A 23,456-nucleotide genomic window follows, 5' to 3' on the forward strand; every position below is an offset into this window, starting at 1 on the left:
CAGTTCAGTCACGCAGCACCGTGCTCAGATTGAAGATGAAGCGGAGGATAGCCTGCTATGTTTTCCCCTCCCGCACATAGCTCATATCAATTAGCCTATTTAAAAAAAATCGCCTATAGCCTAGCGCTTCACCCTGATGCCTTTTTATAGAACGAATCTCATTCCGTGTTTTTAGCGCTATAAATGGAGCGCTTACATCTGGAGAATAGCCTATCTGCAGTGCCTGCCTGCCTTCGACCGAGCGACTGCACCTCCTCCAGACGAGTAGCGCAGGATTTCCGATAGACAGCTATCAAGAATTTCCTACATTTCACGATTTACAAGCCATCTGCTCGCAAAATATAGGAAGGTAGACGATTTATAGACTATTGAACATATAGGCCTATTATTGTCTTTCTACAATTGAGATCACAATTGAGGCTAGGCTAAATAATGCTTTTCAGCCAAGACCAGTGATGCGGTGGGCACAGAGCTGCACAATAGCTAGAAGTGATGGACAATGTCCTCTCCAACGGTTATAAGAAACCTGCGGTTGTGGTCCTGATTCTGAATGCAGCGGAGAGCGAGCCCTAACCTGGGGCTACCGGGACCCGTGGATGCTGCGCCGAAGGATGGGATACTCCGACCCAACGTCGGGTAAAGATTTACTCGGCAACAGATCACTCTGTTTCATATTTATTTGCGCATTTGGACTCGTAACACTATTGCAGCAAATTCTCTATGGAAAAAACTACATCAAGAGGTAAGTGTTGATTCTGTGTTCCAGCAATAGACTATCAAAGTAGCCTACAGGCCTTATTGTTTATAACAGATTACAGTGCCATCTACACTGTGATGATCATCAGCATTTAAAAGCATGCCTTAATAGCCGTTTTATAGGACTTAGATTTGATCACAATCATGTCAACATCACAGTTGTTCAGTATAAGTGATGATAGTCTGGATGTTGGGTGCACTGTATGGGGGGAAAACAAGCTTTAATGGCTGAAAAGAACAATAGCAATTAACCATCCATTGTTTTTTTTCCCAGTGGCATATAAACAATTTCCATTAGATTTGTTTTGGATATTTTCTGAAAATGAAGCATCACATTCATGCCATACACAGTGCCCGAGCTGTGTATGGTAATGTTTTCCCTTTCTTTTCAAAGATCTTTATTTGATTTTCCGTTTCAGCCTTCTTGACTGGTCATAGCCTACATCTTACAAAGGGTGTCAGAGGATCCGAACACAGCAGAATGATGATTAATATACCAAACATCTTATCAGCAACATTCAAAGATGATGTGTATTTCTTATTGGTCCCTGATAAATAGAGCATTTTACCAGGCAGCACAGCACGACACCACTGCAGAGCCATGTTTTGTAGCATTGTAGGCATCCTTATCTCTCTGATAAGGGCTCTTCAATTGAACCCGCCACAACACTGCATTCAAATAATCCCATTTATAAAACTATTTTCTTTTTGAACCAAACGGCCTACCAACCTTTTCATTTTTCATTCTGAGACAAAATTCATTGTGAGACGAGCAGATGCTGAGATGGTGGGATGTTTAATCTATAGGTGGTTTAAAATAATAATAATAATAATCTCACTCCAAAAAGGAATAATTATAAAACTTGATCCCCACCTCCAGATATATTTATATTATATTATATTTGATACAGATAGCGCATTATGGCCTTGCTTCACAGCAAACATACATGTGCTGCAAAACTAACTGCTCCCCACAGCTCCCCCCTCCCCCCCTGCCCTGCCCCCCCGCTGGGCCGGCTAACTCATGGCATCCTGGCCTCTCTGGGGAGATGCATGAATTCAGCCCCAAGACGCACCTCTCTGCCTGCGCCCTGACTCCTCCTCCTAGCACTCCACCTAGGAGAGAGAGAGGAGAGTGAGCCACACAACACAAAGCAGTGGGCTCAGCGGCAGCCATTTTGCTACAATCTGTCTGCACACACACCTCAGTGCGAGTGAGAAGGAGCGAGAGAGAGAGAGAGAGAGAGAGAGAGAGAGGAATGAGAACGCTTGAGAGTATACAAGTGATAGAGAATGTGTCTGTGTGTGTGTGTGTGTGTCCGTGTGTGTGTGTGTGTGTGTGTGTGTGTGTGTGTGTGTGTGTGTGTGTGTGTGTGTGTGTGTGTGTGTGTGTGTGTGTGTGTGTGTGTGACCGAGAGGGCGAGAGAATGACCGAGCCTTTTAAAATGATGTCACTGTATGCTACCTCCCAAGCATAAATAGAAGTGGTATATCAGCCACACCCAGCCAACATGCTCTTCCCCTGCTGCCAAACACAGTCGCCCGAGAACCTCCATCACATCATCTTAGGTTTCAGGCAGGGCATCACTGCCAAACCATCTCTGCAAATGACCAGAAGTCAAGTGGGCTTGAGAGGCAGGAGGCCTAATAGAGGAGACATTTTGGGGGCGAGCAGCGCTCAGGGTGATGGGTTTTGGGAACAGACGTTGGGCGTAACAATCCAGACGATCCATGAATCTGGCATGAACTCGATTTGCCCGGGGTGATTTGTGTGTTCAGTAGTTCCAAGTCGACAGCAGTCGACTTTCCTTCCTCTACATCAGTGATTCTCAACCTTTCTCAAATCAACTTAGATTCAATTTTGTATCTCAGACCCAAATCTATGCATATTTTTATTGTCAGATGTGATTTCGTCCAGAATTATATCACTATATTGTAGATCGAGCGATAAAATTGAAACTATATCAAAACAGTCATTGTCCAATTATGTAGAATGGTGAAGTTGAACAATTCATCAATTTGCTGGGGACACCCTGGGACCTTCTCAAGGACCCCTGGTGGTTCCTGGGCCCCATATTGAGAACCACTGCTCTAGATCAATGGTTCTCAACTGGTCTAGCCTCATGACCCACATTTTTCCTTAGTCGTTAAGTCGCGACAGATTTATTTTTTTAGGCCTATATACTTTTTAACCCAGACTGGGAGGCCTGCGGTCCGACGCTTTACCCAGAGCCCAACGCTTTAAAGAGCCAGACTGGGCAGTCTGTGGTCCAACGCTTTACCCAGAGCCCAACACTTTAAAGACCCAGACTGGGCAGTCTGTGGTCCGACACTTTACCCAGAGCCCAACGCTTTAAAGACCCAGACTGGGCGGTCTGTGGTCCGATGCTTTACCCAGAGCCCAACGCTTTAAAGAGCCAGACTGGGCAGTCTGTGGTCCGATGCTTTACCCAGAGCCCAACGCTTTAAAGACCCAGACTGGGCGGTCTGCGGTCCGACACTTTACCCAGAGCCCAACGCTTTAAAGACCCAGACTGGGTGGTCTGTGGTCCGACACTTTACCCAGAGCCCAACGCTTTAAAGACCCAGACTGGGCAGTCTGTGGTCCGACACTTTACCCAGAGCCCAACGCTTTAAAGACCCAGACTGGGCAGTCTGTGGTCCGACGCTTTACCCAGAGCCCAACACTTTAAAGACCCAGACTGGGCAGTCTGTGGTCCGACGCTTTACCCAGAGCCCAACACTTTAAAGACCCAGATTGGGCGGTCTGTGGTCCGACGCTTTACCCAGAGCCCAACGCTTTAAAGAGCCAGACTGGGCGGCCTCTGGTCTGATGCTTTACCCAGAGCCCAACGCTTTAAAGACCCAGACTGGGCAGTCTGTGGTCCGACGCTTTACCCAGAGCCCAACACTTTAAAGACCCAGACTGGGCAGTCTGTGGTCCGACGCTTTACCCAGAGCCCAACGCTTTAAAGAGCCAGACTGGGCAGTCTGTGGTCCGACGCTTTACCCAGAGCCCAACGCTTTAAAGACCCAGACTGGGCAGTCTGTGGTCCGACGCTTTACCCAGAGCCCAACACTTTAAAGACCCAGATTGGGCAGTCTGTGGTCCGACGCTTTACCCAGAGCCCAACGCTTTAAAGACCCAGACTGGGCAGTCTGTGGTCCGACGCTTTACCCAGAGCCCAACACTTTAAAGACCCAGACTGGGAGGCCTGTGGTCCGATGCTTTACCCAGAGCCCAACACTTTAAAGACCCAGACTGGGAGGCCTGTGGTCCGATGCTTTACCCAGCAGAGCCCAACGCTTTAAAGACCCAGACTGGGCAGTCTGTGGTCCGATGCTTTACCCAGAGCCCAACACTTTAAAGACCCAGACTGGGAGGCCTGTGGTCCGATGCTTTACCCAGAGCCCAACACTTTAAAGACCCAGACTGGGAGGCCTGTGGTCCGATGCTTTACCCAGCAGAGCCCAACGCTTTAAAGACCCAGACTGGGCAGTCTGTGGTCCGATGCTTTACCCAGAGCCCAACACTTTAAAGACCCAGACTGGGAGGCCTGTGGTCCGATGCTTTACCCAGAGCCCAACACTTTAAAGACCCAGACTGGGAGGCCTGTGGTCCGATGCTTTACCCAGAGCCCAACACTTTAAAGACCCAGACTGGGCAGTCTGTGGTCCGATGCTTTACCCAGAGCCAAACGCTTTAAAGACCCAGACTGGGAGGCCTGTGGTCCGATGCTTTACCCAGAGCTCAACGCTTTAAAGACCCAGACTGGGAGGCCTCTGGTCTGATGCTTTACCCAGAGCCCAACGCTTTAAAGACCCAGACTGGGAGGCCTCTGGTCTGATGCTTTACCCAGAGCTGAACTCTTTAAAGACCCAGACTGGGCGGCCTCTGGTCTGATGCTTTACCCAGAGCTGAACTCTTTAAAGACCCAGACTGGGAGGCCTCTGGTCTGATGCTTTACCCAGAGCCCAACGCTTTAAAGACCCAGACTGGGAGGCCTCTGGTCTGATGCTTTACCCAGAGCTGAACTCTTTAAAGACCCAGACTGGGAGGCCTCTGGTCTGATGCTTTACCCAGAGCCCAACGCTTTAAAGACCCAGACTGGGAGGCCTCTGGTCTGATGCTTTACCCAGAGCCCAACACTTTAAACCAGTTTAAACTGGTGACGCTCACAGCAGCATGACATGTTTGGTATCAATGGATGCCTTAAGCCTTCTAATTTCAGGATAGCATATCTGGCTTTAACAATGAGCTGCTACAGCCTCTGAAAGACTTTAAAATGAGTCTGCTACAGCCTCTGAAAGACTTTAAAATGAGTCTGCTACAGCCTCTGAAAGACTTTAAAATGAGCTGCTACAGCCTCTGAAAGACTTTAAAATGAGTCTGCTACAGCCTCTGAAAGACTTTAAAATGAGTCTGCTACAGCCTCTGAAAGACTTTAAAATGAGTCTGCTACAGCCTCTGAAAGACTTTAAAATGAGTCTGCTACAGCCTCTGAAAGACTTTAAAATGAGTCTGCTACAGCCTCTGAAAGACTTTAAAATGAGTCTGCTACAGCCTCTGAAAGACTTTAAAATGAGCTGCTACAGCCTCTGAAAGACTTTAAAATGAGTCTGCTACAGCCTCTGAAAGACTTTAAAATGAGCTGCTACAGCCTCTGAAAGACTTTAAAATGAGCTGCTACAGCCTCTGAAAGACTTTAAAATGAGTCTGCTACAGCCTCTGAAAGACTTTAAAATGAGTCTGCTACAGCCTCTGAAAGACTTTAAAATGAGTCTGCTACAGCCTCTGAAAGACTTTAAAATGAGTTGCTGCAGCCTCTGAAAGACTTTAAAATGAGTCTGCTACAGCCTCTGAAAGACTTTAAAATGAGCTGCTACAGCCTCTGAAAGACTTTAAAATGAGTCTGCTACAGCCTCTGAAAGACTTTAAAATGAGTCTGCTACAGCCTCTGAAAGACTTTAAAATGAGTCTGCTACAGCCTCTGAAAGACTTTAAAATGAGTCTGCTACAGCCTCTGAAAGACTTTAAAATGAGTCTGCTACAGCCCCTGAAAGACTTTAAAATGAGTCTGCTACAGCCTCTGAAAGACTTTAAAATGAGTCTGCTACAGCCTCTGAAAGACTTTAAAATGAGTCTGCTACAGCCTCTGAAAGACTTTAAAATGAGCTGCTACAGCCTCTGAAAGACTTTAAAATGAGTCTGCTACAGCCTCTGAAAGACTTTAAAATGAGCTGCTACAGCCTCTGAAAGACTTTAAAATGAGTCTGCTACAGCCTCTGAAAGACTTTAAAATGAGTCTGCTACAGGCTCTGAAAGACTTTAAAATGAGTCTGCTACAGCCTCTGAAAGACTTTAAAAAGAGTCTGCTACAGCCTCTGAAAGACTTTAAAATGAGTCTGCTACAGCCTCTGAAAGACTTTAAAATGAGTCTGCTACAGCCTCTGAAAGACTTTAAAATGAGTCTGCTACAGCCTCTGAAAGACTTTAAAATGAGTCTGCTACAGCCTCTGAAAGACTTTAAAATGAGTTGCTACAGCCTCTGAAAGACTTTAAAATGAGTCTGCTACAGCCTCAGTCATGTTGGCCGTTGATGCCGGCATCCTCAAGGAGTAAAAAACCTTTTTTTCATGCACACATCCATGACCCACTCAAAACGACCCCGCGACGCACTGTTGGGTCCTGACCCACCAGTTGAAAACCACTGCTATAGATGGATGAGGACGCAGAGGACATTTTGACATATAGGCCCACATTTACAGTCCAACAATGTCCTCAGCATTGTCATGTTTGATGTCATGTGGGTGGCCCTGAATGTCCACATGCTTCTAAAAGTAACAGCGCCCCCTCAGGCTAAAGATGGAGGCAGCCAGCGGAGATGATAGGACGGTAAAATGGCAGGGAGCTTAAATAATACACAGCGAGTGACCCACTTTTGTAGATGGAGATGGAGGCACATTAACTGACTTCAACTCCACTCGACATGAAAAGGGTGGTGTCTAAAAATAGCCTCTGCTGGGACGAGTGGCAGCGAGGGCTCCTGGGGGTGGGAGGTGGGAGGTGGTGCTGGGAGGTGGGAGGTGGGAGGTGGGGGTGGGGGGGGACCCAGTAGACATAGGCTGAACTAAATCATCCAAACGTAATGGAATTGGAATTTGGGAAAACGTGGGCCGGATGTGCATGTGACTTCTTGACATCTAATCTATGTGGGTTATGATGTAAATCATACTGATAACAGATTGTACATGTTGACTTTCAAAGGTACATAGAGCCCATCGTCAGTCATTCATTCAAGTCAAAGAACTGACATCATATGAGTGGTTCCCTGCACATCTGTTAATCAGAGTAAACAAGACAGAGAGTGTTTATCAGTCAGTGTTTAGAAATAAAGTGCTTGGCCACGTTTGGTTGAATGTTCTCGTTGGGAAAAGCACTTACGGAACTCATTGGGATAATTACCCTGGGACTTCAAAGGACATCTCAGTCAATATCCGTTCTACCCTCGATCCTGATAGCAGAATCCAATTGGAAACGTCCATGATGTTCTCTAGTTGAATTACTGTTGCTGCGGGGCAGCATGACGTACTGCAGAGCCGCTTGGTGCTGTTTGTTTGTCTGATCTAATGGATAGATCGTGGTCTGAAGTACGGCCACAACGCGGTGATGAATGGGTTTCGAGACTGCATTATTTTTTGAGTCCGAGCTCATCAAACCCTATCAATCACGCAGAAGTCTTGGCACAGACATCCGCCAGAACCCCAGAAATGTTCTCATTAGTTGTCAGACCAGGGCCGGTTCCAGAACAAGATGACTAGAGATGCATCCTAGATAGGAAGGGGTGCACATGCACGGGCCGACGGCCTTCGGCGGGCCACCCGAAAAATTTGACATGTTATTTGATTAAAAATAATGCATTTTACCCTCATTTCAGGTAGAATGATACCAGCCAAGCAAGAATATTTCAAGTGTTTCAAGTGCTTTACTGAAATATTTGGACCATATAATGATAATACAATTATCTCAACCTTAAAAGGTTACATGTAGGTGCCAAAAAGCCATAAATCCACATCAAAGAACAAAGAAAAACAACAATTATAATTCACAGTAAGTGTGCAGCTGCAGCATTTATAAAAAAAAAAAAAAAAAAAAAAAAAAAAAACACTCTTTTCAACTGAGCATGCAGACAATTAAAATAAGGGTGCAATGCGTGCTTTTGCACCCCTTTAAAACCGGGCCTGTGTCAGACTGATAGAGTCTGGCTGCCCAGATTGGTGTATCAGTGACGTAATTATGCAGCTTTCGTTAGCTTTACATTTTATATAACACACAGCTGTCCTCTTGTGGGCACAGGTCCTGATCCAAAAGGCCTGAAGTCTGCGTCTGACTTTAGTCTGTTCTGCTCTGCGTGAGGCCTGTGTGTTATATTGAGATGCTGAAGTGGCTCTCAGAGAAGCAATGGTCCTGCAGATCAGTATTGACAGTGTGCGCTCTATCACTTAATGTGCTTAGCAAGGTACAACCTCTCCAGCAGTGGCTGTCTGCTGCATTTAGCACACCCACAGTGCACTCGTGTGGAAATGACTCACACAGGCCTATTTGCATAAAATGCAATAATAATAAGTTAACGCGTATGCTATATTTACACATTTTGAGTGAAGGTGTTGCCATGTTATGTTAACGATCAAACTCGGCCTTGACTCCACACATATTATTCAAATACAGACCATAGGTTAATTAAAGTGTGCTCAGCACCTCTGAACGGCGAGCTATAAGCCACCGTTGTCCCTAAAACGTTAAAAGTATGCACACCATTTGTGTGGTTCAGAGTGCTGAACAAATTAGTTTTCCATCTAGAATGTGAAACTGTTTGCACACATTATGATCTACCAACTCTAAATTCAAATTCAGGATGAATTATAGGGCCACTTTGCAGATTTTCAATGAGCTTTATATCGTTCCAAAATCATTAGTGAAAAATCAATGTTGAACTTCCATCCATCTTGCCTGAACTGACAGCTCCGCCTGTTCAGCGAATGAAGGTAGAGAGAGTAATAATGATAGTGATAGTATAGTGATAGTATATGATAGTATAATAGTGACATCATGGCAAAACTGCTCCAAATGTTGAAAAAAGCGGAGTGGCCCTTCATCTCATTAGCAGAGCTTATTTACACTATGTTATTGTGCACATGCCCCACCTTCTCCACTGAGTTGGCTGGTATATTCAATTATGCAGACGGCATTTAATAGCCTCTCATTTTGAGGACTATTACCCCGTTCAAGACAACAACAACAACAAAAATTGGTTCCGACCTGTAAAAAATGAATTGAACGGTCGTTCAGGCCGGAATTACAGCTTGGAAATGCGGCTATCATACAGAGCTCCGCTTTGTCCGAGTTGACATCACAGCCACATCAAAATGACGACTTGTATCGTTAATGGTAATCACAGAATTATTATAAAGACGTTTGTTGACGTTTTAACACACAATTTGAGGTCTTAATTATGTGTTAATGTTTAATATGTGTTTGTGTCATCTGTGTTTCGCTCTGTGTGAAATTCAGCATTCACCATGTTCGGTTAGCATTGTTAGCTAGTAGGCAGCTACAATGCTAACCACGGGGTGCTATAGCAACCGTCTGGTTTCCCCCCCGAGCGGGGAGGTGCAGCGTGAACGCAAATCTGTCCGGGCCGGAGGTTCCGTGTTGAAACTTACAGCGGTCCGAGTTGTCTTGAATGCGGTATATGAGCTACCTGCACCAGATGGCCAACTTTGATAGATTCACTTTGATTTTCCACTGCATTTAATCTCCTTTCATCTTATGTACTAACACAAATATATATATAAAATACAATTTTTATTGCATTACCCACACCTGATTTACCCACACCTGATTTTAACACAGTGCATTTTATTTGCTATCTATGAATGCATTACAAGTCTGACATTCCCGCAGGGTTAGGGTAGGGTTAGGCTAGCAGAACATAAATAACCATTCTAACCATGGTATCATTACTTAAAAGTCATTTTAACCATGTTTGGTGTCATACTTGACTGTTTTTCTTGAGCCAAAAGCTGGTGCCCCTTGATGTATATATGTGTGTGTGTGTGTGTGTGTGTGTGTGTGTGTGTGTGTGTGTGTGTGTGTGTGTGTGTGTGTGTGTGTGTGTGTGTGTGTGCGGGTGCGTGTGCGTGTGCGCGTGTGCGCGTGCGTGTGTCTGTGTGTGTGTCTGTGTGTGTGCGTGTGAGTGTGAGTGCGTGCGTACGCGCACACACACACACACACGTGCGTTTTGTCAGTGGATGAATGGGTTTGGTTGTACGTGTTTGACATTTGCACAATAAGGACAATAAATCCCAAATAAACTGACTCATTTTCTTACTAGTGCGCAACAGTTTAGCCGACTCAAAGGGGACGAGACAGGAAATTGGACCGGTCCCGTTAATTTCTCGGATGACGGATCTGTGAAGCCCGCCAGAAATGGGAAGAAAAGGTACCTACTTGTCCAGCGTGACTGATTGCACAACACCCCTGAGAAAAGAGAGAGAGATAGAGAGAGATAGAGATAGAATGAAAGACAGCTTTCAGACAAGTTTCAGATCTATCATAGTGATGATGCCCCTCCTCCTCCCCCCCCCCCCCCCCCGCCCTGCATGCATGTGGACTGGCCCGCTGATGCGCCCACCTCAGTCCCCTCATGATGCTGTTAGAAGTAAAGAGACAGAGAACAGAAAGTGCAGCTGATTTTACTCTTTTTGTCCTATATACTTGTTTTGAAATCTTGCGGGTTGGTCATGTAAGCAAGTTAGCTGATGATCCATAAATCACACATTTAACTCTAACTTGACCTGTCTGCATGTTGACAGATGTTTCCGTCAGAATTTACAGCCAGATTCACAGCTCTCCGTAATAGTCACACCCTGCCTAGCTGATATTAAGAAGAAAAAACAGAAAGGCTCTCACAGGTAGGCCAGTTTGAAGGCATTTTAACTTTCACAGAAACCCAAGAATGCCGTTTTGTTTTCCATGAGTCTGAAAGGGATAAACTCTCATGTCTTTTTTCACTGGTGGTTGCACTTCAGATTTGCTCTTGCATGTTGTCTGATCCCCTTCCACCTTGACCCCCTCTCGACCCCTGACCCCAACCCCTTCCTCTTGAGAAGCTGGTTTGACCCACGGTCTCCTGTTGATGTTCTGGCTTCTCCTCGTGCCTCTGTGTCCCATCCAGCACCCATCTTCCAAATGCCTTGTATACCTGCTCAGCCCGTGTCTCATGTGTCCTGCACAGCTCTGTGTGTATGCCATGTACATAGTGTGGACACGTCTCTCTGCTTCCCCCCTATCTCCCCTTCTCACATCTGCATTGTCTCTCTTCCGCGACCTGGACTATCTCCTTTTCCCACTTTACTTTTATGACAGGAACGTGCCAGGCACGCCCCTCCCCCCCCCCAACCCCCGCCCACCCCCCAAAGCTCCAAGGTCCTAGTGTCTGAAGAGTCGATGTCAGTGGCTGTGGTCAAATGCTGGCTCCAACGTATATCAGCCTAATTGACATGGATTGGCCTTGAAGCAGCATTAGTATGCTTTACCACCACTGACATGAGATCCTCTCCAATTGAACAGAGAACACTTGCAAAAGTTTCGTCATCTTAGCTAAAACAAGCGTCATGGAGCTAAGTCAAAGTATAGCGTTTTCTTCCCAATGAATGTAGGAAACACAATGCCGTCTCTAAACCTCCTCTCAGTCCAAACTCAGAAATACACCGCATCATCAGGTGGATGTAGACAACCAGTTTCATTGTTCCTTACTTGTATGATTTCCTCCTGGCATCTTGTTCCTTTAATGCATCTCTCCATCCATATTGTTCATCTTTGATTTATTCTTATGATTTAATGTCACCTCATTTGGATCAGCCACAGCCACAGGCAATATGTTGCAATATTATCCATTTTCCAAAACACCCACCGCCATCCCATCTCTCTGATATGACAAACCACATGTATGCACACTGTGATGGCTGCCACTTTGGCACTAAACCCAAATCAACAGCATAAAAAAAACATGTTAAAAAAAACACATATATGTTGATCTTTCCCAGGATATCTTTGATAGGATATCCTCAGATATACATTACAAATGGGTATATCATTAAGATGTAATATTGATTAGATATTGATGATTTGCATAATTCAGATATTACATTTTATACATGGTGGCCAGAGATAGTTTGTAGTTTTTAATTGATCAGTATAACCACCCAAAGGTGAGAGTAGACACTGGCTCCTTGAAGGCACCACAGAGAGGGGCAGCTTCCAGCAAAGCTGCAGAAAGGATCCATATCTTCCTGTAATACAAGCTCCATTTAAATGCAGCCAGAGGGAGATTCCACTCCCACATCGATTTGGGCTCCAGAGAGCAGCGCTCTGGGGATGAGGGTTTTTCACACTAAGACAAAAAGAATTGGGAAGATATGAAAACATGGGGATATAAAACATTCACTTTTTCCACAACTGAAGTGCCTATTTATTGCCTTATGGGGCTATCTGTGTAACAAAGAGGTGTGAAACAATGTTGTATTTGCATCTTACTCTAAAACATTTCAGCAGTGGGGATGTAGTTAAATATTTTAGAAGGAGGAACTGAGTTGTTTCGGTCATTACTCAGATGGGAAAAAAAATGAATGGTAAGCTGAAATCGTCTGTGCTAACCTCAAAGTAGCCACGTTAGCTTAGCTATAATATAGCCTGCATTCAGGAAACTGCAGGTAGCAAGTTTACCTGTTGTTGCTTGGCAACTCCTGTAGTGCACTCCTGACGGAACTATTTTTTGTTGGCGGAGACAAATAACAGACAGAAAGCATCTGTTGTCTCAGATTACTTTAAAATCCGGTTATTACTTGATGAATAGCTTTGTTTACACTGTAGGCTACAACTGTTGTATAAAAGCATTATCACACTTGAGGTCATGCTGTTGTACTGTAATATCGCCACAGCTGTGATGGTCTCCGGCACTCGGCCTGTGGCCTCACAATCACAATCACAATCACAATCACAGCACAAGCTCCAGTGTGATATTGCTTAATTAACACTTAAAAAGGCTTACAGAAGCTTTAAATCAACAAGGGAAAGAAATTGGCACAAATACACACAACTCACTTCAGAATGTGCTCAGAATCTATTTACACGGCTCGAGGTCGTCAGCATGCATGAACCAAAATACACTGAGTTCTGACCTCATTATCTCACTGAAGGAAAACAGGTCACCGACACCATCTGCTCCTGTAGGCTACACGTCTTAGCAAAGTGCAGTGGCCAAGCTTTGATTATTAGTCTAGCGGAACGATTTGTTTTTTAATTCGTAATTTGAAATCCCTTGCTACTGCCCCAAATTATTATTATTATCATTATTATTATGGTGTAAATATAGAAACAAAGAATAGGCTGGCTGTTTTGGTCTTCTCCCCCTTCACCCTCCATTCTAACTACCCCCACACAACACACACACACGTGCACACGCACGCATGCACACACGCACGCACGCACACACACACACATGCAAGCACGCACACACTTTTTTTTAAATCCAAACTGCAACCTGATTGCATGGAAATACAACATTGTACTGTAATAAATGAAGCACCGCTACACAGATAGATGGCAGATAGATGGGTACCTTCATTTCAAGTTGACACCAAATAAAAGCCTTTCTTGTCAGGTTAAAATGTTGACTTTGTCTGCAACGCTTTCTCCGCAGAAGTGTCAGATCCACCACAGCACATGCAGTCACACCACCATACTAAACACATGACCTTTGTGTGCTTTTGGTTAATGTTGCCATTTCAGTTTGACAATTTATATATAATTTATATTATATATTTCTATATATAGGCTTGTTTTCTGTTGAATCTATATAGATTTCCAACCTGATATTCTTTATCTCTATCTGAAGAATAGTTAAATGAAATCTGGTTAAAGTGTTCAGTTCCAAAAATGAGAATGATGATTGCCTCTACATTATGATTCTATGTGTGCATGAGCATGTGTGTACGTGTGTACGTACGTGTGAGTGTGCATGTTCTATATATATCCCGACAAAATGTCCAGAAATGTCCAGTCAAATTGTCATGTCATTGTAGCCAGAACAACTGTCATGTAATTTCTATGTAGTGTTACATCTGTCCCCAAACCTAATAATTGTACTGCCTTACACACAAAAACACATCTCTTACTCAAGCACACCACTATAGTCATATCAAATTCACCTGATCCATAAGAGAGGAACCATCTTAACAAACTATGCACTCGACCTCTTTTTCCCTTTCAGACTGTTTTTGTTCTGTTTTGTTGTAAATGATTATTTTTGTCATCACAGAATGCCAGTGTTAATCCTGTGAGTTCTCATCCTAACTCACAATAAGTTCAAGTGTGTGTGTTTTTTTTTTACATTTGGTCTTTACTTAGTGTCACGTGTGTCTTTACTTAGTGTCACGTGTGTCTTTACTTAGTGTCACGTGTGTCTTTACTTAGTGTCACGTGTGTCTTTACTTAGTGTCACGTGTGTCTTTACTTAGTGTCACGTGTGTCTTTACTTAGTGTCACGTGTGTCTTTACTTAGTGTCACGTGTGTCTTTACTTAGTGTCACGTGTGTCTTTACTTAGTGTCACGTGTGTCTTTACTTAGTGTCACGTGTGTCTTTACTTAGTGTCACGTGTGTCTTTACTTAGTGTCACGTGTGTCTTTACTTAGTGTCACGTGTGTCTTTACTTAGTGTCACGTGTGTCTTTACTTAGTGTCACGTGTGTCTTTACTTAGTGTCACGTGTGTCTTTACTTAGTGTCACGTGTGTCTTTACTTAGTGTCACGTGTGTCTTTACTTAGTGTCACGTGTGTCTTTACTTAGTGTCACGTGTGTCTTTACTTAGTGTCACGCGTGTCTTTACTTAGTGTCACGTGTGTCTTTACTTAGTGTCACGTGTGTCTTTACTTAGTGTCACGTGTGTCTTTACTTAGTGTCACGTGTGTCTTTACTTAGTGTCACGTGTGTCTTTACTTAGTGTCACGTGTGTCTTTACTTAGTGTCACGTGTGTCACATTGGTTTAGACTAAGATGCAATAGAGTGCCAAAGTCTCGCCATCGCAAGATCTCCCATGAGGCAGAAGGAAGTGAATTCCCAAATAATAAGGGTTTCACTTGGACAAACCAAGCGATTCAGTCTGTATTCAGAATCACCAGAGAGCATGATCACATTTTAGCCTGATAACGTGATTCGTGATTTTGTTTTGCTCTCCGTATCAGTCTGGACTCCAATCCGTCTACATCAATTTCAATGGGTGGGAGTACTTGCCTTGACAGACAACTCCTTCAGCCAATCAGCGTCGCCAAATCCAATAAATCCACTTGGAAAAACAGCGAAAACATCTTTTCCGCTGAGAAGCTTCTTGTTTAATTGTTGATATTGAGTCCATTTTTGCAATAACTGCACTTACACTGTGACTGTGTTTGCTAACATTAACGATACTGCTTGTTGCGTCGGGAGATGCCTTACTGTTTTGCCAGCAGCGTCCCTGATTGGCCGGTTACGTTGTCAACTACGAGGCAGGTCCCTGATTGGTCCGTGGACTTTGTAATTTCAGAAAATTGCTGTGGGCGGGCTGGAGGCCAGACCAATCCACTTTTTTGTTTTGTTTATTATATAATATATAATATAATAATATATTATTATTATTATTATTATTATTATTATTATTACTATTATTATTATTATTATTATTATATTTTTCTTTATTATTATTATTATTATTATTATTATTATTATTATTATTATTATTATTATTATTATTATTATTGTTATTGTTATTATTATTGTTGTTGTTATTATTATTATTATTGTTATTGTTATTATTATTTTGTCTGAGTGAAATGTTCTTTGGTCTGTGGTGATTCTGAAGCTGAATCACTTGGTTTGTCCAAGTGAAACTTGTTTAATAAGGATTTGATGAAACGTCAATGGGGAATGAAATCCCTTCAGCCCCATGCTGAACCCGGAAGAGGGTGTGACTTTGGCACCCTATAGAAGCTGGTGCAAGTGTCCAGCATACAGTATGTTACTGTCTCACTACCTTCTCTTGACCTACGGCAAGTCGCATCACTTCCGTCATTGTCATCCCTCAATGCCAGATTGATATTCTAAAGCGTTTGACTTTTTTTTTGTAAAGCTAAAGTATTTGGTCCCTTTTTGTGTCTTTCCAACTCACTGTTTGATATTGTATTTTAGTTCATGTGTATAGTTAGACTTTTGTTCTGTTGCTCAGTGTGCGGACAAGTCTAGCAAGAGGATGACTATGTGTATCCCTCCAGGTATCTGGACGGATACGATGGACCCTTAGACTACAACTCCACTGCATGCAAGGAGCTCAGGCAGGAGATTATGGATGTCAAAGTCCTGTCAATGTGAGTGCCCACCTCACCAGCCAAGAACCACAACACTATACTTCTGTTCTATAGCCTACGGCAGCGTGGACAACCTCATTCAGTATGTGATCTAGTTCTTCTTGGAGTGAAGTGATTTACAAGCACCTGTCAGGCAGGCCAAAAGAAAATCCACAACCTGATTAATGCAAGTATGGAATAAGTACAAATTGTATACTGTAAAAAATAATTGTATAGTATAAAATAACAAAAAGTAGGTTTGAGGAGATAAATGTAAAAATGTACATTAGAACAGTTAATAGTCATAAGAAGAAGAATATATGTTCCTCACACTGCCGTGCCTCATTCTCGCACACATTGTCGCCCACGTCCGAGGGGCACCGTGCCAGTGTCGCTCTGCCAGCCCGTCAACGTAATCATGCTGCTGCCTCCCAAAGCCAATCACATCGTCCAATCATCTGAAGCCAATCACATCTCCCAATCATCTGAAGCCAATCACATCTCCCAATCATCTGAAGGAAATGTCAGTTCAAGGGCAGCTATTCAGAGAGGTGCTAGAGAAGTTCGAGAACACCATCTTTTTTGTATTTATGAGATGGCAACAGTCGGTGTCCTAACCATGTCAATTAGCATATTATGAGAAATGCCATATTCAAATAATACACTATAGCAAAGTGATAAGTGCAGTGTTGACTTGCCATTTGTGATGTTCATTTAATTTGCTGCCTCTGCAGCGAGACGTTTAATCCTAAACACATTGTCCTTCCAGCCACATCTCACAAATGTGTCCGTTTGCCTGCCAGGGTGAAAACCTCAGAGCTGTTTGAGAGATGGAGAAACCTGCAAGTGTGTAAGTGGGAGCAGAACAAAATGGAGGCCAACAACTTCAAGTAAGCGCCACTCGGCAGCAAATAGTCTTCATGCGTCAAGCTAGTAAGGGATAATCAGTGACTAGGTGTACGTATACGCACACCTAGGATTTTGTTTTTTTAATAAATTTTTCCCCCCCGATTTTTTATCCCATTTTTATCCCCAATTAGTGCAAATTTAATTTATTTATCCTGGTTGCTACTCCACCCTCTGACGATCTGGGGAGAGCCGAAACTGTCTCCATGCTTCCTCCGAGACATGGGCAGTTAGCCAGCCGCTTCTTTTCACCTGACAGAGGAAGCTTCACCGGTGGGACATAGCACATGGGAGGTTCACGCTATTCCAACCAGTTCCCCTCCCTCCGAACAGGCGCCCTTAACGACCAGAGGAGGCACCACATTAGCAACCAGGATATTGCATGTTTTGGTGAAGGGGTTCCTATATGAAGGAAACCCCCGGGAGGCACGGGGAGAACATGCAAACTCACACGCACACCTAGGAGTTGATTATCCCGCTTATACCATGGTCATTTGCCAACAATCTAAAATAAAAGCATTTGTGGATTTTTGGTGCAAGTTTAGCAATCAAAATTTTAAGTTTTTCACAAGCCATAACTCTGTTTACCTAGCAACGCTTGGGACACCGACTAATACCTGGAACAAGCGTTACCATCCCCTCAGCTTATCATGCAATGGAAATGTTGGTTGCTGTTCCAGTAATTAGGATGAACCTTGGATACGAGCCGGCATGGTGCAGGGAAGCTAGTCTGCTCAGCTCAGAGAAGCTGAGGTAGTGAGTTGAACAACGTCTACTGTGCTGTTTGATTAAACAGCTGTTTGATTAAACAGCTGTTTGCAGGTTGGGGAGTGGATGAATTTATAACATGTGATTAGACTTGAGCCGGTCTACGTGTGCATTATACGGTTTTAATGCACACCTGCCAGCCAATCAGAAACAGGTATACCAGACCATGGTATAAATAGTAATGAACCTGTCTAGATTTGTTGGATCTCACACACAACTAACTACATGACACCCCATGATTTGCACAACAAATTGCACATAAATTCTCTACTTCTTTTTTTCCAATATTTTATTTAAATTTCTTCTGAACAAACACAAACAAAACACACAAACAGGCTCGGACACAGAAAAAACAAAAACATGATCACAGAAATTCTCTGACGTGCATTAGCCAATGGCTGCTCTACAAACCCAACCCGCAAAACCCGCCTCCCGGATCTTCAGTTAGCTTCCAAACACCTGCTCCTTTGTGGCTCAAACTTTCATTTAGTGTCCTTGGCCTTAATATCATGAGGCACCATAAAAGTTCCAAATATAGCCGCAAGCGGCAATGGAAGCCTTTTCTGAGTGCTACTGACGTCACAAAAAGGTGTCAGTAGTTCTAGGGACATAGTCCAAATATATCCCTTGATATATCTGCCAAGTGTGGCGATAATTGAACAGGAGTGTGGAGTTGGGCCACACCCATTTTTGGCATTTGCAGTGCCCCCTTTTGGTTGAATTGCACAAAATCCGGTATGCATGTCAGAAATGCCATTCCAGACGAGGCTGAGAAGTTTGGGACTGATTATGTGAATGGACTTTGATTTACCGGCTGTTACATGCTACACAATAATATAATAATAATAATAATAAAACCACACAAAAATGGTTTCTTCTCTCTCATATTTTTTCTCCCCCCGAGGAACCTTACTCTGAAGGGTCAGCATCATTAGGTGTTCAAGGTTCAAGATTGTGTTGTCGTCTAACTTTCCCCTCTCTTTCCTCTCCTCAAATAGGTTGTCTCTGTCTCGGTGCTGTAATGCTCCCTCCTTTCTGTTCACCACCAAGAGGAACACGCCTGCAGGAACCAAGCTGAGGTATGAGGTGGACACCAGTGGCATTCTTCCCATCACCACCGAGGTCTTCAAGATGTTCCCAGATGTGAGTTCATGCATCATACTGTCATTGACATGATGACAATGACCACCCTACCTAGTGTACATAACATCTACTGGGGTCAGGTCAATGACCACCCTACCTAGTGTACATAACATCTACTGGGGTCAGGTCAATGACAGCCCTACCTAGTGTACATAACATCTACTGGGGTCAGGTCAATGACAGCCCTACCTAGTGTACATAACATCTACTGGGGTCAGGTCAATGACAGCCCTACCTAGTGTACATAACATCTACTGGGGTCAGGTCAATGACCACCCTACCTAGTGTACATAACATCTACTGGGGTCAGGTCAATGACCACCCTACCTAGTGTACATAACATCTACTGGGGTCAGGTCAATGACCACCCTACCTAGTGTACATAACATCTACTGGGGTCAGGTCAATGACAGCCCTACCTAGTGTACATAACATCTACTGGGGTCAGGTCAATGACAGCCCTACCTAGTGTACATAACATCTACTGGGGTCAGGTCAATGACAGCCCTACCTAGTGTACATAACATCTACTGGGGTCAGGTCAATGACAGCCCTACCTAGTGTACATAACATCTACTGGGGTCAGGTCAATGACAGCCCTACCTAGTGTACATAACATCTACTGGGGTCAGGTCAATGACAGCCCTACCTAGTGTACATAACATCTACTGGGGTCAGGTCAATGACAGCCCTACCTAGTGTACATAACATCTACTGGGTTCAGGTCAATGACAGCCCTACCTAGTGTACATAACATCTACTGGGTTCAGTTCAATGTCAGTCTTTCAGCAGTTCATGGTTTTGGTCAGAGTATTGCATTGAATCCTTACTCAGAATGTCAAAATATAAGCGATCTGATGTATAGTTTTTGAGATATTAAAGGTCCCAATTCATGCAGCTGTAACCTCTTAAAAACGTGTGTCTCTGGTCCATAAAACATGATTCTGGATTAATCTGTCGAAAATATAGCAAACCCGTTTGTTGTGACGGAGTTCTCACTCCCTCTTCTGGTTGCTTCCCAAGAACGGCCTGTTTCTATAATATATTCAGAACTAACAGTTCCCATTGGCCGCTGAGGGAGAGCCCGCCCCAGGCTCCCAGCGGCCAATCAGATTAGCGTCTGTGGACCAGCACGCTAGGTTGCGAGTTATCGTTAACTAAACGGTACTACGCTAAAGAGGACATCTCAAAATGCCTAGACTTACCGAATGCACCTCTGCAGTTGCTGGATCCCGTACAGTTGGCGTCGCTCCAGCTAGAAGTGTTAATTTTGTGGCTATAGACTAAATGGTGCAGGTAGCTTGTGTGAGAGAGACCCGCGCAGTATGCAGGAGGAAGCTAGTGACGTCCCGATTCCCCCAGATTCCCCTCTGGGCAAACGAAGCGTTTGGGGGTGTGGCTTGGAGGAGACTGCAGAGGGACGCTGGATAGGGACAAATCCAAATGTGGCAGTTCTGAGCGTGTGACCACTCATTACAGGGAGGGCTGACAGCAGTATATATGCATTTACAAGTAAAAACAGCTTTTGCACGGAATGAGACCTTTAACATTTGTTTGGCACAACTCATACTAGTTAACTGCCGCAGGGTTCCCCATTTCTGGGTGGCAGTGACGTCACGCTGATTCGTCCTATACAACAGCCCAAAAAAAACAAAAAAATTACTCACGCAAACCTTAGCCTATCACTCAAAATGGTGACTATGATTGACAAACTAACCAATGACTGCTTCTGAATGATGTGGCAGCAACACAACAGCTCAAGACTGACAGTTAAACTAACCAATGAGAGTACTCACAATAGTGAGTTGTATACATACTGTGTTCCGTTTGTGAATAAAGCCATGATACTTCATATCAAGTGACTGTCTGTCTGACTCTCACCTGTCTGTCTGACTCTCACCTGTCTGTTTGACTCTCACCTGTCTGTCTGACTCTCACCTGTCTGTCTGACTCTCACCTGTCTGTCTGACTCTCACCTGTCTGTCTGACTCTCACCTGTGTGTCTGACTCTCACCTGTGTCTGACTCTCACCTGTCTGTCTGACTCTCATCTGTCTGTCTGTCTCTCACCTGTCTGTCTGACTCTCACCTGTGTGTCTGACTCTCACCTGTCTGTCTGACTCTCACCTGTCTGTCTGACTCTCACCTGTGTGTCTGACTCTCACCTGTCTGTCTGTCTCTCACCTGTCTGTCTGACTCTCACCTGTCTGTCTGACTCTCATCTGTCTGTCTGTCTCTCACCTGTCTGTCTGACTCTCACCTGTCTGTCTGACTCTCACCTGTGTGTCTGACTCTCACCTGTCTGTCTCACTCACCTGTGTGTCTGACTCTCACCTGTCTGTCTGACTCTCACCTGTCTGTCTGACTCTCACCTGTCTGTCTGACTCTCACCTGTCTGTCTGACTCTCATCTGTCTGTCTGTCTCTCACCTGTCTGTCTGTCTCTCACCTGTGTGTCTGACTCTCACCTGTCTGTCTGACTCTCACCTGTCTGTCTGACTCTCACCTGTCTGTCTGACTCTCACCTGTCTATCTGACTCTCACCTGTCTGTCTGACTCTCACCTGTGTGTCTGACTCTCACCTGTCTGTCTGACTCTCACCTGTCTGTCTGACTCTCACCTGTCTGTCTGACTCTCACATGTCTGTCTGACTCTCACCTGTGTGTCTGACTCTCACCTGTGTCTGACTCTCACCTGTGTGTCTGACTCTCACCTGTGTGTCTGACTCTCATCTGTCTGTCTGTCTCTCACCTGTGTGTCTGTCTCTCACCTGTGTGTCTGACTCTCACCTGTGTGTCTGACTCTCACCTGTCTGTCTGACTCTCACCTGTGTGTCTGACTCTCACCTGTGTGTCTGACTCTCACCTGTCTGTCTGACTCTCACCTGTCTGTCTGACTCTCACCTGTGTGTCTGACTCTCACCTGTCTGTCTGACTCTCACCTGTGTGTCTGACTCTCACCTGTCTGTCTGACTCACCTGTGTCTGTTTCATGCAGGATATGCCGTATGCCAAATCACAGTACAAGAAATGTGCTGTGATCGGAAACGGTGGCATCATCAAGAACACCAAATGTGGAAAGGAGATTGACTCCGCAGATTTTGTATTTAGGTATGTTTCAAATGTGTCTAATATCAAATTGGAAAGAATAATAATCTAAATCAATAATAAATAAGCTAAATCACTTCATTCCTTCCTTCCTTTAATCATGAATTTTTCTTTTTCTTTTTTCACAGATGCAACATACCACCCATCAATGAGAAGTACTCAGCTGATGTTGGCACTAAAACAGATCTAGTGACGATTAACCCGAGCATTATTACTGAGAGGTACCATCAATCTGGTTCAGAGTGAAATCAGACTTCTCTCTCTCTCTCTCTCTCTCTCTCTCTTTCTCTCTCTCTCTCTCTCTCTCTCTCTCCCCTCTCTCTCTCTCTCTCTCTCTCTCTCTCTCTCTCTCTCTCTCTCTCTCTCTCTCTCTCTCTCTCTCTCTCTCTCTCTCTCTCTCCCGCTCTCCCTCTCTTGGTCTCTTGTCATTTCACGTTTCACTTCTGCTGCGCCCCAGGTTCCAGAAGCTGGAGAAATGGCGGCGCCCGTTCTACGAGGTCCTCCAGAACTACGTGAACTCCTCCGTGGTCCTGCCCGCCTTCTACAACACCCGGAACACTGACGTCTCCTTCCGCGTCAAGTACATGCTGGACGATTTCGACTCCCAGAGGGGCGTGTTCTTCTTCCACCCTCAGTACCTGCTCAACGTGCAGCGCTTCTGGGCCGTGCAGGACGTGCGGGCCAAGCGGCTCAGCAGCGGCCTGATGCTCGTGACGGCGGCCATGGAGATGTGCGAGGAGGTCCACCTCTACGGCTTCTGGGCGTTTCCCATGAACCCCTCCGGCATCTTCATCACCCACCACTACTACGACAATGTCAAGCCGCGGCCCGGCTTCCACGCCATGCCCCACGAGATCTTCAACTTCCTGCACATGCACACGCGCGGGATCATCCACCTGCACACCGGGCAGTGCAGCTGATCACCTCCACCTCCACCTACACCTACACCTATGCCTACACCTACACCTACGCCTACACCTACACCTACACCCACACCTACACCTACACCTACACCTACGCCTACACCTACACCTACACCTACACCTACACCTACACCTACACCTATGCCTACACCTACACCTACGCCTACACCTACACCTACACCTACACCTACACCCACACCTACACCTACACCTACACCCACACCTACACCTACACCCACACCCACACCCACACCCACACCCACACCTACACCTACACCTACGCCTACACCTACACCTACACCCACACCCACACCCACACCTACACCTACACCCACACCCACACCCACACCCACACCCACACCTACACCTACACCTACACCTACACCTACACCCACACCCACACCCACACCCACAC

General features: G+C 44.8%; 1 protein-coding gene across 4 annotated transcripts; it reads left to right on the forward strand.

Moving 5' to 3' along the window:
* Window positions 1-596: 596 nt before the first annotated feature.
* Window positions 597-23,038, forward strand: st8sia5 (ST8 alpha-N-acetyl-neuraminide alpha-2,8-sialyltransferase 5; the record flags this gene model as incomplete). 4 transcript variants are annotated; one of them, XM_083657674.1, is made up of 9 exons in its annotated part: window positions 597-742; window positions 10,152-10,259; window positions 10,633-10,731; window positions 16,126-16,218; window positions 17,001-17,087; window positions 18,870-19,014; window positions 22,009-22,121; window positions 22,247-22,339; window positions 22,576-23,038. In XM_083657674.1, 9 exons carry the CDS (start codon window positions 597-599, stop codon window positions 23,036-23,038), a joined length of 1,347 nt encoding a protein of 448 aa, XP_083513800.1. The 4 variants fall into 4 exon arrangements, with proteins under 4 accessions (XP_083513800.1, XP_083513801.1, XP_083513802.1 ...); XM_083657675.1 differs by lacking the exon at window positions 10,633-10,731; XM_083657676.1 differs by lacking the exons at window positions 10,152-10,259; window positions 10,633-10,731.
* Between the last annotated feature and the right edge of the window lie 418 nt (window positions 23,039-23,456).

This window comes from Poromitra crassiceps, assembly GCF_964638095.1.
Source record: "Poromitra crassiceps genome assembly, chromosome: 21".
Taxonomy (NCBI): Eukaryota; Metazoa; Chordata; class Actinopteri; order Beryciformes; family Melamphaidae; genus Poromitra; species Poromitra crassiceps.